The 17889-nt window shown below is 43.8% G+C and overlaps 1 protein-coding gene across 1 annotated transcript in view; it reads right to left on the reverse strand.

Moving 5' to 3' along the window:
* Positions 1-278: 278 nt before the first annotated feature.
* Positions 279-17889, reverse strand: part of LOC126470674 (uncharacterized) — a 1002968-nt gene continuing 985357 nt past the window's right edge. Inside the window, exons 13-14 of the mRNA XM_050098669.1 lie at positions 14214-14348; positions 279-2358 (exon numbers count right to left, since the gene is read on the reverse strand). Coding sequence (XP_049954626.1) covers positions 2158-2358; positions 14214-14348 — 336 coding nt within the window. The 3' untranslated portion in view covers positions 279-2157. The remainder of the gene's footprint in view (positions 2359-14213; positions 14349-17889) is intronic.

A 17889-nucleotide genomic window follows, 5' to 3' on the forward strand; every position in this document is an offset into this window, starting at 1 on the left:
TTTTTTGCGTGGAAGATGCTGAAAGAAAACGCACTTCACAAATAAAATGCATATTTTATTACTATCTTAATGGAGTTCTCGCAGTTTATGTCGCGGTGTACAGCGCGTCTGAATAAAGACAGTCGGAGACGGTTTGGACATATTGGGAAGTTCCGTAGCGCAGCATCACTCGTGTTGTCATTGTTGCTGCCATTGTTACTCGTACGCGTTACCCCCGCTGAACTTATATTTGCAATGAAAAGCAGATAGTAAAGAAAACAGGTTTATTGCATAAAATTTTTTTACATATTTCAACAACAGATATGATGTAACAAAAGGATCCACGGAAGTTAGTTACCATTCATACGTCGTCTGCTTACCTCTTGTTCAGCTACAAATAACACTAGCCACAGGTGTTATGGTGAAGCAATTGCGCTACGAATACTATACACAGTTAGCACAGACAAGGACAGATTTCAAGACTCACTCACTAACCACGTACCGCTTCAAAAGAAGCTATCAATATTTTCTTCAACATGAGAAATATTGTATTTACTGTTTCCTTCAATGCATTCCAAAGATATTAAAGGAATTTTTAAATTAATCGTCACATATACGCTCGTACGACACATAGATATGCATTTGATTGATTATGTCTTACGTGAAAACTCACACAACGTAGCTTTGTTTCATACAGGCCGAGGAAGGAATAGGAATACATACGGGTGAAGTACGACATAACTCAACATTTTTGTATTTCTGTGTTTCATGTACGACGGAAACATATAGGTGCTCACTACAACACAATATTTTTTTCAGTCCTTTTACCTAGACTGAAGCGTGTGACCTTGATTTGCTACGCACGTACAACAAAGCTGATGAGTGAGGAACATCACCTTCGTTCTAGAGCGTGTCAATTACTACTCTAAATGGTGGCTCGAAGTGGGAGCTTCATGAAGACTGAACACACTGCTTCAACAGAGCGCGGTGATACCGTATTGAGCTGAAAAATATCACATTTATTGCTCCATTCGGACTCTATATGTCGCACTAGACATTTACAAAGTGTTCTTCAAACACACATGTGAAATGCAAATATTTGACACCAGACAAGATTTATACATAACTGCGGCGTGAAAGCCACGCCGATGGAACTTTTTTACAGCTCAGGACAAACAGAAAGGTAGGGTGGACTCTCCGGCGAATTCATAACGATCGGCCCTAGTACGAAAACGAAACTGAGGACTCCTAAATGGCAACTGAAATCATTTTTATCAGTTGCGGTCGGAAAAATTAGTTCCGCTGTCCGTTTGAACAATATTGGCGTGAAAATTCCGCGTACGTATCCCAGTTCTCTGTAAACACTCGCAGCTGGCTATAGGAACAATTTCTTCCGTAAACTGTTGTAGTCCCGGATGCAGAGAACTCGACACGTTGCAACGCTGATATGTTAATAAGAGGAAAAGAGCATAAGGCGGTTCTCTACGACGAAACCCGACCGTAGTAAGCGCGTAGTATTTTCAGCGTACAGAAATTACAAAATAGTCGCGCGCTGAAAAATCTGTGGTTACGAGGGCGTGTGGATATTGCCGGAGGGTGGATACCTTCGGAAACTGACGTAAGACGGACGAATTTCGTTACGTGCAATCCCAAATGAGAGGACGAATACCGATCGTCTCAGTTCTCCGGAGATTCCGAATGGAAAATAGAGCAGAAAAAAATTAACGGTAGGCGACAACGAATATCCGATAGCGACATATCTGTTTGAGTAAGGACGAGAAAAGGGAGAAGGCCGGGGGAGAAGTGTAAATAACAGACGAGGAGTCGCTTCCACTTAGTTTACCGCCACTAGTATCGGCACGACACGGAACGCATACTTACGCAGCTCGCAAGGATACGCAATGGACGCACAATGTGGAATATATATATTTTTTTCGTCTCGGAGACAGTGTAGTGATGATTCTAGTCTAGGGTACATCGCACCACAGTCAAAAACACTCGCAGCAGTCGTGGCGCGAAGGAAGACGTTTTTATGTCTAAATACATTTTTTCAGGGGCCGACAGACATCACAGTTGTTTCGAGAACATAATAAACACGTGTCACTGTGCTCCGAAACCCAAAATGATATGTATGAAGCGCATGAAGTTGTAGCGGCTGTGGCGGCGTTAGAGCGGGCGTCACGACGCGTGGCGCAGCGCGAGGCCGGCGGCAAGCAGCAGCGCCAATGGCGCCGGGGCTGCCCGCGCGCCGCGCCCGTCCGGCACCTTCACCTCCACCTCGGCCATCTTGAAGATCGACAGCAGCAGGTGCGAGTGCAGCTCGGGGTGGCGCGAGTTGATCTTGCTGCTCAGCTCCTGCAGCGGGCCCGCGCACTCCTCCTGCGGGGACAAAAGCGCGAGTCAGACAAGGCTGCTACAGTATACTGATGCTCAGAGTAGTAGACTAAAGTGCGCGTCATTTATGACGGCGGCTGAGTTTAGGTTCGTTCTGCGCATCTGACGTCACAAAACACAGTCAGCCAATGAACAGAGAACGACGTTGCCAGAGCTCGACTGCAGTGCAGAGCACGGACGAGTGTCTTCAGTTTTAGAAACTTTCAGTCGTAAATAAAGTAACTGAACGAAAGCCATGTCTTGATAGCAGACTTTCTTTTATAGAAAGTTTGGAAAAAGCATTCTTTATACCAATTGCTTCATATTCTACTAATTAATTAAATCAAACAAGCAATAAGCCTCCTAATTCAGGCGATAGCAAGGAAAAGTATTTGTATCATTCTCACTAACCACTTTTTCACAATAAAGAACAGTGGTAATTGTTCATTTCCTATTGTACTTCGATGACACGTGAGTAATTCATAGTCATGCCATCAGTGTTTGTCGATATTTTCCGTGATATTTTAAAGTCCTCTGGGAGAAGTATTGATCGTTGATCTAGCCGGCACGGTAGCTCAGCGTGTTCGGTCAGAGGGTTAGCAGCCCTCTGTAATAAAATATAACTGAGCTAATCGATCAAAAACGAACTTAAACGGATGTCTCACAACATCCGCCCCGAGCAGATGAAAAAAAAAAAAAAAAAAAAGCTGTGATAGCGTAATGGTCAAAGTGTATGACTGCTAAGCAGAAGGTTCCGAGTTCAAACCTTGTTCGGCGTATAATATTTTCTTTATTTAAACACAATATCAAAGTGTATTACTTCATGAATTTTATTCGGATATTTTCTTTATTTAAAAACAATGTCAAAGTGTATTACTTCATGAATTTCATTCGTTTGAATGTAATTTTTTGAAATTTGTAGTGGTAACTAAAATCGACCATATGGAAAGTATACACTATGGACTTCTACCTCTGCAAACTCTTCAAAATTTCGTGCAAAGGTTTACCACATCTAATGCTGCACAATAACTGCGTTGAACTTCGAAACAAAATTAAGTCATTTATGGGGGGAAGGTATCAGTCAAGAAGATGTGTAAAAATAAAATTTTTTGGGCCAAATAGCTTTTGTGAAATCGAATGATAAAGTGTGTCAAAGCAGTCGAAACACCATGTGTCAGCAAAGGCGAGCAGTGCAATGATGACAAAATCGCGCACATCGCGGAATGCGGGGAGCACGTCTCTGTAGCAGCGAAAGGGTTAATGCGGCCGTGGTGGCTTTATTTCATAAACTGCACGCTCCCCCTAAACGTAAGTTTGCGAACTATATACTATGGCGCTACTTCTTTTGGCGCGTACAACTGGCAACGCAGCAATCTCCCGCGTCTGGGCGGGGATGCGCCAACCGCCAAGATAAAAGAATTGAACTATAATAGACGAGCTCCACTATTTGGGCAGCCAAATAACTGATGGCGATAGAAGTAATTAACTGACAATAGCCAAAAAAGCTTTCCTGAAACAATGAATGATGTTAACATTGTGCACAAAATTAAGTGTTAGGAAGCCTTTTCTGAACGTGTTTCTTTGGAGTGCAGCATTATGTGGAAGCGAAACTCGGATTATAAGTACGAGGTATGTTCAGAAAGCAAGCGTCCTGTGATCGTAACTAGCTGTGTTTTTTGTTTTTTGAGGGTTTGTTCAACAAACTGCGAGAGAGTTCAAAAAAATGGCTCTGAGCACTATGGGACTTAACATCTATGGTCATCAGTCCCCTAGAACTTAGAACTACTTAAACCTAACTAACCTAAGGACAGCACACAACACCCAGCCATCAGGAGGCAGAGAAAATCCCTGACCCCGCCGGGAATCGAACCCGGGAACCCGGGCGTGGGAAGCGAGAACGCTACCGCACGACCACGAGATGCGGGCTGCAAGAGAGTTGTTGTGCATCATGGAGAGGTTTAGTCTTGAAATTACGTGAACGTACATTTCAAGAAGTGTTCGGCAACATGTTTCTTCCTCCCAAATTCGTCTCGAGTTTTGCCCATGACGAGGAAATCAGATAAATTAGAGCTAATACGGTAATACAGAGGTTTTTCGACAGAGATACGAGTCGCCAGGGGTGCTTCATTTCTAGGCATAGCCTTCATTATACACAAGAAGATAAACAATTCCTTTAGAGAAGTCACTCCCGTAAGCAGCAGGCTAATAACAATGCGCCTACAGTTTGCAATCGAGAAATACACAATGATCAACACACACGTCCTCACGAACGGAGATAACAAAAAAGATCCAAAATCAACAGAGAAATTCTAGGCAACATTAAACGCAGTGATGGCCAAAATTCCCAAACATGACATAAAAATTTTGCTAGGTGGTTTCAACGCACAAATCGGCAGAGAAAAAAAGTCATCAGAGAACTGTGAGAAAGTTTCCCACACACACAAATATACATACAAAAATGACGTGAGATTCGCGGAGTTAAGCCAGAAAAAGACCTAAAGATTACGTCAGTATCCCGCAAGAAATCCTCACGAGAACGAAAAAATAAGGAGGTCACCTACACAACAGACGAGAGTATTCCAAACAGATCATGTAGCGATTTCCTACACAGTTCAGGAGATCCGTGACGTTCATGTCCGCAGAGGTGCGAACGTTGATTCAGAAAATTTCCTAACTCCAATTAAAATCAGATTTGTACGGAAGAAATCCATCAGAAAAGAACACACGTACAGCAGTTCGATACGAAATTGATCGTAGAATGCAACATGAGACAGAAGTTGGAAAGACAACAAGCAAACACATGGTGAGAATCTCATAGAAAGATCACACAAAAAGAACTAATGTCGCGGAAAAAGAGCGATAAACATGTAGTGGGATTCAGTGAAAACATACTAGACAAACGCAAACAAACTTTCCAGGAGTACAGCAGCAAAAAAGAAATAGGAAAACCTATTTCGTTTTAACGAGTCCAGAAAACATAGGTAAACCAGAAGAAAGGACACAAAGGAGCAACTGGACTCTGTAGAGGAAACCTTCCGCAACCATAATCAAAATTTGTGCTGCAGAAAGCAAGATGCAAAACTCGCACTAACTAATTTAGAGAACTGTCCGAAACTGTTACGTAATTTCTTTCATTTCCTTAACCGTCCTGAACTTCATAAACGATTCGGAACACAGGACTGCACCTCCATGCATACAAAATCGCTCCCACCAACACGTGAAGAAATCCAGTAAGCCGGCCGAGTGGCCGTGCGGTTCTAGGCGCTACAGTCTGGAGCCGCGAGACCGCTACGGTCGTAGGTTCGAATCCTGCCTCGGGCATTGATGTGTGTGATGTCCTTAGGTTAGTTAGGTTTAAGTAGTTCTAAGTCCTAGGGGACTGATGACCTCTGAAGTTGAGTCCCATAGTGCTCAGAGCCATTTGAACCATTTTTTTGAAATCCACAAATTAAAAAAACAGGATATATGGTGAAAGCGGTATCGTTGCGGAACTACTAAAGAACATCAAACTAAAGTATCTGCAGTAACATACAGTAATAATCAAAACCATCTGGGAAACATAAAAACTTCCGGACGACTAGAAATGCACAATTATCCATCAAGAAACGACATAGGACGAATGTGAATAACTACAGAGGATTCTCCTTGATAAAGGCCACCTACAAAAATCTCTCAGCGTTCTTACTCCAGAGAACACAAGAACAGTTTGAATACAGCATTGGTGAATGCCAGGCAGGCTTCCGCCTCGGTCGTTCATGCACCCAGATGATTTTAAATCTGACAACAATTCTGAAATCCTCCAGTTATTTGCACTTTCATAGGCTTCAAGAAGGTATGCGATTTCGTCGACCGACACGCCTTGCCCATCGTCTTAGAACAGGGATTCGACCCAAAAACACTATGATTAATCAACAGACACTGGCTGACACAACATAGAAAGTCAAATTCATGGATGAAATGATCCATTCACGATCAAAACTGGAGTACCCTAAGGCAACCGATTATCCCAACTATTATTCAACCTACTCCTGGACAAAGTAATGAGAAATTGAGGAAAAGAACCGAAAATTCTAGAAAAATGAGAAACAGCACGACTAGAAATATCCCGGGACAACAAAGAAATCACAAAACTAGCTTTTGCAGACGACCTGGCCATTTTCCCAGATCAGATACGAAACAGCAGCAACCAAACAAACAGAAACACTAAAAAAGATAGCGCAGAAATAGTTGGCGTGCAAATCTTTTTCCATAAGTCCCATTACTTCTGCTCAAAACTAAATGTACAAAAATTAGTCGCAAAATATGCCAAGATAAAGTGAGTTTTATGATGGCGTTCTCTTGGGTAAAATATTCCGGAGGTGAAATTGTGGTGTCACCGCCAGACACCACACTTGCTAGGTGGTAGCCTATAAATCGGCCGCGGTCCGCTAGTATACGTCGGACCTGCGTGTCGCCACTGTCAGTGATTGCAGACCGAGCGCCACAACACGGCAGGTCTAGAGAGACGTCCTGGCTCTCGCTCCAGTTGTACAGCCGACTTTGCTAGCGATGCTACACTGACAAATACGCTCTCATTTGCCGAGACGATAGTTAGCATAGCCTTCAGCTACGTCATTTGCTACTACCTAGCAAGGCGCCATTACCAGTGTATATTGAAATGGAAATTATGTACAGTCAAGAGAGATGTACACCGATTGTGGATTAAAGTTAAGTATTCTACCAGTACCTCCTGTTTTGCTAGTCTTATTTCTCTGACCTGTTCCAGACCTCACGCCAGTCTGCGTGTAATTAAACGCGTGCATTTCGGCCTCCTCTAGCAACACGGTGTTGGCTCTTCTGCCAACACATCAGAAATAGTCCCCCATTCGGATCTCCGTGCGGGGACTACTCTGGAGGACATCGTTATCAGGAGAAAGAAAACTGGCCTTCTACGGATCGGGGCGTGGAATGTCAGATCCCTTAATCGGGCAGGTAGGTTAGAAAATTTAAAAAGGGAAATGGATAGGTTAAAGTTAGATATAGTGGGAATTAGCGAAGTTCGAAGGGATCGGTTGGTAGGACATGTTCTGAGGCATCAAGGGATCACCAATTTAGTACTGGAGGGCAGCGTGGAGGGTAAAAATCGTAGAGGGAGACCAAGATATGAATACATTAAGCAGATTCAGAAGGATGTAGGTTGCAGTAAGTACTGGGAGATGAAGAAGCTTGCACAGGATAGAGTAGCATGGAGAGATGCATCAAACCAGTCTCAGAACTGAAGACCACAACAACAACAAAAAAATGGCTCTGAGCACTATGGGACTCAACTGCTGAGGTCGTAAGTCCCCTAGAACTTAGAACTACTTAAACCTAACTAAGGACATCACAAACATCCATGCCCGAGGCAGGATTCGAACCTGCGACCGTAGCGGTCGCGCAGTTCCAGACTGTAGCGCCAGAACCGCTCGGCCACCAGCGGCCGGCACAACAACAACAACATATTTCAAGTATCTAGATGAAATCGTCGAAGAGGAGGAGTGAAGATCTCACTGAGTACTCGATCCCAAAAAAAGTGACGACAGCGTACAGGAAGACATAGAACACATATGGCTTAATACGAAACGCATGTCCGTCCATACAAAGATCAGACACTAGAATTTAGCAATCAAGCATGAAAAAGTGTATGTATCTGCACCACGAAGTGGACTATGCCTGCAGTATAGACTACGCGTTTTGCATCTTCGCCAGCCGTTGTGGCCGAGCGGTTCTAGGCACTTCAATCTGGAACCGCGTGACCGCTACTGTCGCAGGTTCGAATCCTGCCTCGGGCATGGATGTGTGTGATGTCCTTAGGTATGTTAGGTTTAAGTAGTTCTAAGTTCTAGGGGACTGATGACCTCAGATATGAAGTCCCATAGTGCTCAGAGCCATTTGAACCATTTTTTTGCATCTTCGCGTCCACACTTCAGTAGTTGTCCTACTGGTTGGGGGAAAATAAATATTATTGGACTGCTCGTGCCACACGTACTTGGAGGTACTAACCAACTTAAAAACCTGCTACTTGTAACAGCTGTAGTTATTAGTCGGCAAGTGAAGTAAATGGCCATGTAACGTTGTTCAGTACACTGTCTTCAGTCATGAACAGGAATTTCTGCTCCTTAAGACTGATTTCCTGGCCTCAGTTCATCCGCACACTCATGTACCGCATGCAGTCGTTGCCATGGATACGGTGTGGGCAACGGCGTTAATGTTGACCATAGTGCCTCCACAGCGCACGGCATCTCCCGCCAACAGCGGCGCCACGGGCGAGCCGCGGTCCCGGACACCAGCCAACCACTCGCAGTCACGTGAGCTAACCGATGTCTGAACTGGGAGCTCATCACGACACCTTTCGTCTTCTGTTGTGTAGCAGCATCAAGTGTCAATATCTCGAGTGCTCAATACATCGTCAGATTCTTAGACGAAGATTTACCTACGTTGTTTGGTTTTATCTCTGGTTCATCGATTGGATTCTCTGTGCTGAAGTGTTATACGACATGAACTGTCTGCGGCTCACAATTGTTATTTGTGTTTCTGTGTATGGTATTTACGTATCTGAAATATACGTGGTTTACTGTGCCCTACTTCCTGACTGTAGATCCTGATTTAACGATCCTTTGTGAAGTCTGTATTGGTATATTTTATATACCCCTAACACCCTGTGTGCAGGGTGAACATTAATAAAAACGACAAACTACATGGATGGATTCCTGACTGGAAATGAAGAAAAAAAGGTCCTACGAACATGTGTCCGGAAATGGATGGTGTGCGTGCAACTACAAAAAATCGTTCCGGAACACAGTGCAGAGCTGCATCGCATCAACGTCACAACAGATCTTCCCCAAGGGTTCTCTGTAGCCCACAGATGACGATTGTGCAGACTGATGATGCCAGTTATGGTAGAGATTGCGACGTCGATAAAGAAGACAGATGACAGAAATCCCATAATTGTGATGGTGTGGTGAAAAACAATCGACAAAATCCTTCCCATAGAGTCCGCTGTTGATAACCGTCGCACACGTTGCACGTGATAGGAACAGCAGCGGTTGTCATGCAGGATACACATAATCCTACTTTGACTTACACCTTGTTGGCGGGCCACATGTCTAGAGCTTCGTCTCAGTATCCTGTACAAGCCGCTCCTCCAAGTCTGGTGCATGCACAGTCTGCTGCCTCCCTACCCATTCGTCTGTCTGAAAGGACCCACCATCACACAGACGCCCAAAAAGGGTTCAAAAATGGTTCAAATGGCTCTGAGCACTATGGGACTTAACATCTGTGGTCATCAGTCCCCTAGAACTTAGAACTACTTAAACCTAACTAACCTAAGGACATCACACACATCCATGCCCGAGGCAGGATTCGAACCTGCGACCGTAGCAGTCACGCGGTTCCGGACTGAGCTCCTAGAACCGCGCGGCCACTGCGGCCGGCCCCAAAAAGGGCTTGAAATGTTCTGTGGCGTGGTTTGTGTCTGTGAGGGAACTTGTTTTGGTATAGCCGTGCTGCCTCTCGACCGTTTCCATCTGCTCGGCCGTACACAAACACCATCTCGGCTTCTTCCCGACGTGAACATCGGACCATTCTGCCGCTTACAATACGGTGTGTCAATCAGACAGCCCGTAATACACAAGGAACATATGGCACGTGATCAGTGGAACTGTCATACGTCAGCACCAGCTATGGTGGCTACGATGAATTTCCAGACATGTTCATAGGACTTCTTTCCTTCCATTTCCAGTCAGAAATCCATCCCAGCAGTTTGTCGGTTTATTAATGTACAACCTAGATACTAGTAGAAGGGGTGAAGTCAACAACAACATGGATCACGCAAGCAAACTTGACCTACAAAAAGCACAGGTCTATTCAGTGGAAATTAAAGACAGAAACACATGTAGAGAGAAGACACAAGTGGAATATGAGATGAGAGAACGAAGTCACAAAGAAACCAGGGACAAAGTGGACTGAAGATAGAACGAGACTCCATGAAGGAGAAAAAGATCAGAAAGAATGGCCGAATGAGGCAGAATGCTTTGCTTGATTCTACAGGATGTCTTCACAGATAATAATAATAAAATAATAATGACCAATAAATACAGTAAATAAAACGATTTGTTTAAATTTCAGCTACGTTTTCATCTGTCACCACACTGTGTGAGGAGCAGCGGATCGGTATCATTGTTTGCCCCGTGGTTCCATTCACGTATGACAAAAGGGGAAAGATGTAGCTTCCTTAAATGCCTAAATGTTCCTGATTCTACCGTCTTGACTTTCGCACGATATTTGTGTAAGTGCAGTAATAGTTTTTGATCATGCCAGGAAGGCAGTTGCTTAGGAAGTTAAGAGCGAACATTTTCTAGGTGCTTCAGCACAGTAGATAGTGTCGGAAGTTCCATGCGGCTTTTCGCGGAAGATGCTGTAGTATACAGAGAAGTTGCAGCATTAGAAAATTGCAGCGAAATGCAGGAAGATCTGCAGCGGATAGGCACTTGGTGCAGGGAGGGGCAACTGACCCTTAACATAGACAAATGTAATGTATTGCGAATACATAGAAAGAAGGATCCTTTATTGTATGATTATATGATAGCAGAACAAACACTGGTAGCAGTTACTTCTGTAAAATATCTGGGAGTATGCGTGCGGAACGATTTGAAGTGGAATGATCATATAAAATTAATTGTTGGTAAGGCGGGTACCAGGTTGAGATTCATTGGGAGAGTGCTTAGAAAATGTAGTCCATCAACAAAGGAGGTGGCTTACAAAACACTCGTTCGACCTATACTTGAGTATTGCTCATCAGTGTGGGATCCGTACCAGATCGGTCTGACGGAGGAGATAGAGAAGATCCAAAGAAGAGCGGCGCGTTTCGTCACAGGGTTATTTGGTAACCGTGATAGCGTTACGGAGATGTTTAATAAACTCAAGTGGCAGACTCTGCAAGAGAGGCGCTCTGCATCGCGGTGTAGCTTGCTCGCCAGGTTTCGAGAGGGTGCGTTTCTGGATGAGGTATCGAATATATTGCTTCCCCCTACTTATACCTCCCGAGGAGATCACGAATGTAAAATTAGAGAGATTAGAGCGCGCACGGAGGCTTTGAGACAGTCGTTCTTCCTGCGAACCATACGCGACTGGAACAGGAAAGGGAGGTAATGACAGTGGCACGTAAAGTGCCCTCCGCCACACACCTTTGGGTGGCTTGCGGAGGATAAATGTAGATGTAGATAATCCTGTACCTGACTACGCATTTACCCTGTTGGCCGTTTAAACTGCAACACCAGGAAGGATGGCAAAAGCGAAATTTTGCGTGTTGTGCATGTAAAACACAGTATGAAGGTACCGGGACATCATTCCATACCGTTGCAACTCTACACCAGAGTTCACCAGTGGTGGAGTGCAAATCCCTTGGCAACCCATGGCCAGATATTTTAAGTGGGTGAGAGATCTGGAGAACGTACTTGCAGGCAACAGTCGTACACCCTCTGTATCAAGGTAGACCAGCACATCATAGGGCAACAAAAGGTCATGGGTTGCCTTGTCGAAGGGTAACTTCATGGAGACGTCGAAGACAAGCCGCAGCCACCAGCCTTAACACGTTAGAAATGTAACGCCTGCTGCCTAAATTACCAGCAATGGTAACCAGAGGTGATCACATTGTGTACCCAGGAATACCCCTCACCATCACACCAAGTGCTAGGTTAGTGAGACGATGACAAATGCAATCCGGCAACTGCTGAGTGGCAGCGCTGTTTGAGGCGTCATGTCACGGACTGTGCGGCCCCTCCTGCCGGAGGTTCGAGTCCTCCCTCGGACATGGGTGTGTGTGTTGTTCTTAGCATATGTTAGTGTAAGTTACTTTAAGTAGTGTGTAAGTCTAGGGAACGATGACCTCAGCAGTTTGGTCCCTTAAGAATTCACACACACAATCCGGAAACTTTCGTTCTCCTCTGAGACTCCACACATAGATGTGTCCATGGCGATGCTGTAGTTAGAATCAAGCGTCACTTGAAAAGACGACGACGTGGCACTCGTGTTTACAGTGATGTCATTGAGCGCACCAGTATGGTCGCACCTACTTCTGCTTCAGCGTCAAGGGAAGCCGCAGTCATTGTCGGTGAGCTTACAGTCCGCTGTCCTTCAGACGTCGTCGCCCTCTCTCTGGCGCTAGTCGCACAGGATCTTTGAAATCCTGTGTGGCGTGGAGTATGACCCTCCTAAAGCTGTCGATTCTATACTCATATGCAGTCGTGGGATGCCAACCAACGCGAACAGCAATACCGCGGATCGCTAAACTGCCGTCTCGATAGGCCACGAGCGAGTCGTTGCCAAATTCAGTTTGACAGTAGACGTTTCTTATCCTTACACGAGACACAAACTGATATTCTCACTGACAAACAACACAGAAATGCTACTTCTGAATGATAAACCCGCTATGTAATCTTTCTTTATGTACAGAATGTAGATGGTGTTACCGCTAAAGTGCGGCTGCAGTGAAATTCTAATTAACTGAATTTCATACATGTAGCAAACTTTATGCCAGTCTGACTTTGTTGCATCTAGTATTCATGGTGTTTGCAATTTTAATAGCCAGCCATGTAGAATGCTATCCCTTCGACGCGATAGATGCATTTGTCAATAAATAATATCTGTGTGTGGTTGGGTTGGATTTTCAATTTCAGTGCAGATTAAGATTGAAATAAAAGTCCAGTTACTTAAATGGACAGCACGTAGTCGTATTTTCATCGAGAAAATGTATCTTATCGTAATCTTAATTTCACGTTCCACATAATAGCGAGTTATCGCAATATGAGCTACAGAACATGCAAGCACCAGCTCTCTGTGTATCGCACAAAAAAAAGACAAGAATTCCGTATCATTATACTGCTGCTCTGCTCCTGCAGTTAGTAGGCTATGTGAACAAAAGTATCCGGACACCTGGCTGAAAATGACTTACAAGTTCGTGGCGCCCTCCATCGGTAATGCTGGAATTCAATATGGCGTTGGCCCACCCTTAGCCTTGATGGCAGCTTCCACTCTCGCAGGCATACGTTCAATCAGGTGGTGGGAGGTTTCTTGGGGAGTGTACCGTGATTCGTCACTCCACACAACGTTTTTCCACTGTTCAATCGTCCAATGTTTACGCTCCTTACACCAAGCGAGGCGTCATTTGGCGTTTACCGACGTGATGTGTGGCTTATGAGCAGCCGCTCGGCCATGAAATCCAAGTTTTCTCACCTCCCGCCTAACTGTCATAGTACACGCAGTAGATCCTGATGCAGTTTGGAATTCCTGTGTGATTGTCTGGATGGATGTCTACCTATTATACATTACGACCCTCTTCAACTGTCGGCGGTCTCTGTCAGTCAACAGACGAGGTCGGCCCGTACACTTTTGTGCTCTACGTGTCCCTTCACGTGTCCACTTCACTATCACGTCGAAAAGAGTGGACCTACTGATGTTTAGGAGTGTGTAAATCTCGCATACAGACATATGACACAAGTGACACCCAATCACCTGACCACGTTCGAAGTCCGTGGGTTCCGCGGAGTGCCGCATTCTGCTCTCTCACGATGTCTAATGACTACTGAGGTCGCTGATGTGGAGTACTGACAGTAGGTGACAGCACAATGCACCTAATATGAAAAACGTATGTTTCTGGGGGTGTCCGGATACTTTTGATCACATAGTGTATTTTGTCAGCACTTCCAGCTGTTTCTATTTCCTAGGTTTGCGCCTGCTCATGTTCTGAGTGGAAACAGTTTATTCAGGATCCCAGGTTGTTTGTGTACTTCTAGAAAGACAAGTAAATTTGCAAATAAAACAAACCGTTCTTAAAGGCGTCTTACCTTTTCGCGTACGAGGAGGTCGGCAGAAGAGATTTGCGATGAGTCATCTTCCGCTGATGAGTCCTCTTTCTTCAGTTTCGCTACTAAGATGAGATTCTCTTTAGTAACGTTGTAAAGAGACAGGGTACAGGACGTCTGGAACACACAAAAAATGTATTTAGTGCTAAAAAATTTCTAAGTTACAAGGAACAATCTACGACAGAGTAAGAATATCAGACAAACAGCATATGACTTCAAGGGTAAAGAAGTATATAGATTTTCCATGTAGACATACATTACTACCATGGTAGACTTATGCTGTGTGCTAGAGTGAGACTAGAATTCTCATGACAGCCTGGGGTTATCTGTATCTATACTGTTACACACACTAAGTTGATAAAAGTCATGTGATATCTCCTAATATCATGTGGAACTTCCTTCTGACCGGCGTAGTGCAACAAACCGACATGGAATGGACTCAACAAGTCGTTGGAAGCCCCCTGCAGAAATATTCAGCCATGCTGCTTCTATATCCGTCCATAATTGTGAAAATGTTGTTAGTGTATAATTTGTGCACGAACTGGGATCCCTGTTATGTCCTATAAATATTAGACGGAATTCATGTCGGGCGATCTGGCTGGCCAGATAATTTCCACGAATTGTCCAGAATGTTCTTTAAACCAGTCGCTAACAGTTGTAGCCTGGTGACATGGCGCATCCTCATCCATAAGAATTCATCCCTAAATGGCAGCAAATGGTCGCCGAGCAGCCGACTAACCATAGGACCAAGTTCATTCCATGTAAACACAGCCCACAGCATTATGGAGCCACCACTAGCTTGCACAGTGCCTTGTTGACAACTTGGATCCATTGTGGATGTCAATGAAATTCACAAACAGCCGTGTACTTTAGATGTTATTTTATTTCATTTTGAAGACTACCAGTTTCAGCATTTCATTATGCCACCTACAGGCCCAGTATGCATCTCCACAAACAAATGAAAATACTTGACACTAAGATTTGATAACAATCAAGTCTTCGAATGAAGCACTAATATAACGATTGGATTCACGACATCCAGAAATTCATGGCTCTATATGACTTTTCGTTAGTTTGGAGAGAGGCAGATGGTGCCTGAAGATGGCATAAAGAAATGCTGAAACTGGTACCCTTCAAAATAAAATTAAATAACATCTAAAGTACACGGCTGTTGGTGAATTTCATTGAAACTGACAATTTCTTAAGCAGCCGATGTCCCCTGTCCATGATGGACCAACAGAGAACTTGGATCCATGGCTTCGTGGAATCTGCGCCACACTCGAACCCTATTGTCAGCTCTTACCAGTTGAAATTGCGATTCATCTCACCAGGCCACGGTTTTCCAGTCGTCTAGGGTCCAACCGATATGAGCCCGTGAGTGGCGCTGCATGCTATGTCGTGCTGTTAGCGAAGGTACTAGCATCGGTCGTCTGCTGCCAGAGCCCATTAATGTAAAATTTCGCCGTACTGTCCTAATGGATATGTTAGTCGTACATCCCACACTGATTTCCATCTGATTTGACAACTCATTCCAGAAAAAATTTGAAGTTGAATCTTGATGAGTTCTACTGAAATCTAAATATTACTCACGTTTGTATAATAGAGGAGAGCGTAATGCAGTGGACTATGAGCGTAACAGACATTGGGGATGAGTATGTATGCATGGTGGTGGGATTCCAGGATGGAAAATCAAGCATCTTTCGCACCACTTGGAAAACAGCGATATCATATTGAGCCCGCAATGACTGAGAGTATAAACAAAGTACCTTTGGCAATTTTTTCTGTGAATTCAGTCTGTAGGTATTAATGCGTTCTGATCGAAGAAAAGCGGAAGAGCCACAACAATGAATGTTGACACCATATGTCATTCATACACTTTAGATACGGTGCATCACTTTTTGTACTGTTGCACTAAAAACAAACTGATAATAAAGCAGGCTGTTTTAAGGATTAGTCTGAACAGAATTATTTGATACTTTGTCACAAATTCAAAGTCCTACTACAATGGAACAAAACTTCCTTTTGAAAGAAATATGCTCTGCATTTTATAATACAAAACCACAATACGAATTACACGATTCTCAAACGTTCTCACACATTTACATGAGATCAAACGTGACGCAAACAGATGAGGTACATGGTTTCAGTCACGGTAGGAAGCAATCATACTAGGCCAAGGGTGACAAAATCTTAAATTTTAATATGGTTTCAAAATGATGAGTGAACGAGGACAATGACAGTTTTGCATAAATGGAGAAGTGTGGTAATAAGTTGGAAATACTAATCATTCATAAAAACTAGTGTCTTACTGGAAATTGCGAAACAGGTGACAAATGAAGAGCTGGAGTTGGTCGTCTTTCAAAATAGTAAAACTTACAATGTTGCCAACTCAATTTCTATCATGCGCCTACCTCACAACAGCTGAAATGTACCTAAGTCAGCGTGAAAACCCCGACAGAAGCGAAAAACTTTATAATAAATAACTGAAGCTAAATGTCAGCATATGATGGCCTAACAGTTTCTGTACAACAAACTTAAACATCAATACCAGTATCACTGAGAAAAACACTTTGTAGTAAGTAAATATAGAATAAGTAAAATATGCACTACCTGTCACATGCCATAGTCTTTTGAATCCAAACATTGTGTAAGTGACGTTTACTGGTGGAAAGATGCATAGAATCCTGCCCCCACCTCTCCTTTCGATCAGCCATTAATACCATTTAAATTGCTCTTCCTCTTGCCAAGCTCCTCTAAATTAATTTTTTCTGCTTTGTCTGTGACTTCTTTTAAGTTTTCCCTCATTCCCTTGTCTTTCTAGGTCTTGAAGCCGTAATCAATAGATATTAATATTAAGACCATACGGTAAAGTCTATCGAACCTTATTTTGGAGCTGAAGCAGCTAAACTGCACTGCACAAAATGTGTGTCAAATCTTATGTGACTTAACTGCTAAGGTCATCAGTCCCTAAGCTTACACACCACTTAAGCTGAATTATCCTAAGGACAAACACGCACACCCACTCCCGAGGGATGACTCGGACCTCCGCCGGGATCAGCCGCACAGTGCACTGCACACATTGTTCATTCAGTTTCGTCGTATTTCACACTGCTTACCTTTCAGCAATTTTATTTAGGATGCAATTGTTACTTTTCGCTACAGTAAATGAAAGTGGTTTCAAAACTGCTTGTTTTTAGAAATATAAATCTTGGTAGTAGCACGTCGGAAAGCACGCCTTCTCTAACTATGACCATAGCCATTTTAGCTTTTAGCACTATGGGCACACTAATTAGGCACTGACAGTTTATGCACTTTGTTTTCAATAAATAAAACATTTATATGTAAGTCACTCACCGTCTCATGACTTTCTACCCTGAGCAGCAGAAGCACCGCCGATACCGCCGAAAGTGCGGTACTCTGCTGTGCTCCTTGCTACACGTCTCGCCTCGCTCTCACTAACTCTTGACTTCTGAAGGTCTCTGGACCTTGTTTCGCGTAGTTTGAACATTCATAATGCCTAGCTTACATATAATCTGGGATTGGGAAATTTAGACATCGCGTTTATTTGTTTGTCTCCTATCCTTGTCATCTAGTTTTGTGCAACTGCATTTGTTACTTGCTGCAGAATTACTGCTCTAGTAGCATGTCCGGCCAGCGA

This window comes from Schistocerca serialis, chromosome 3 (genome assembly GCF_023864345.2).
Source record: "Schistocerca serialis cubense isolate TAMUIC-IGC-003099 chromosome 3, iqSchSeri2.2, whole genome shotgun sequence".
In the NCBI taxonomy this organism is placed as follows: Eukaryota; Metazoa; Arthropoda; class Insecta; order Orthoptera; family Acrididae; genus Schistocerca; species Schistocerca serialis.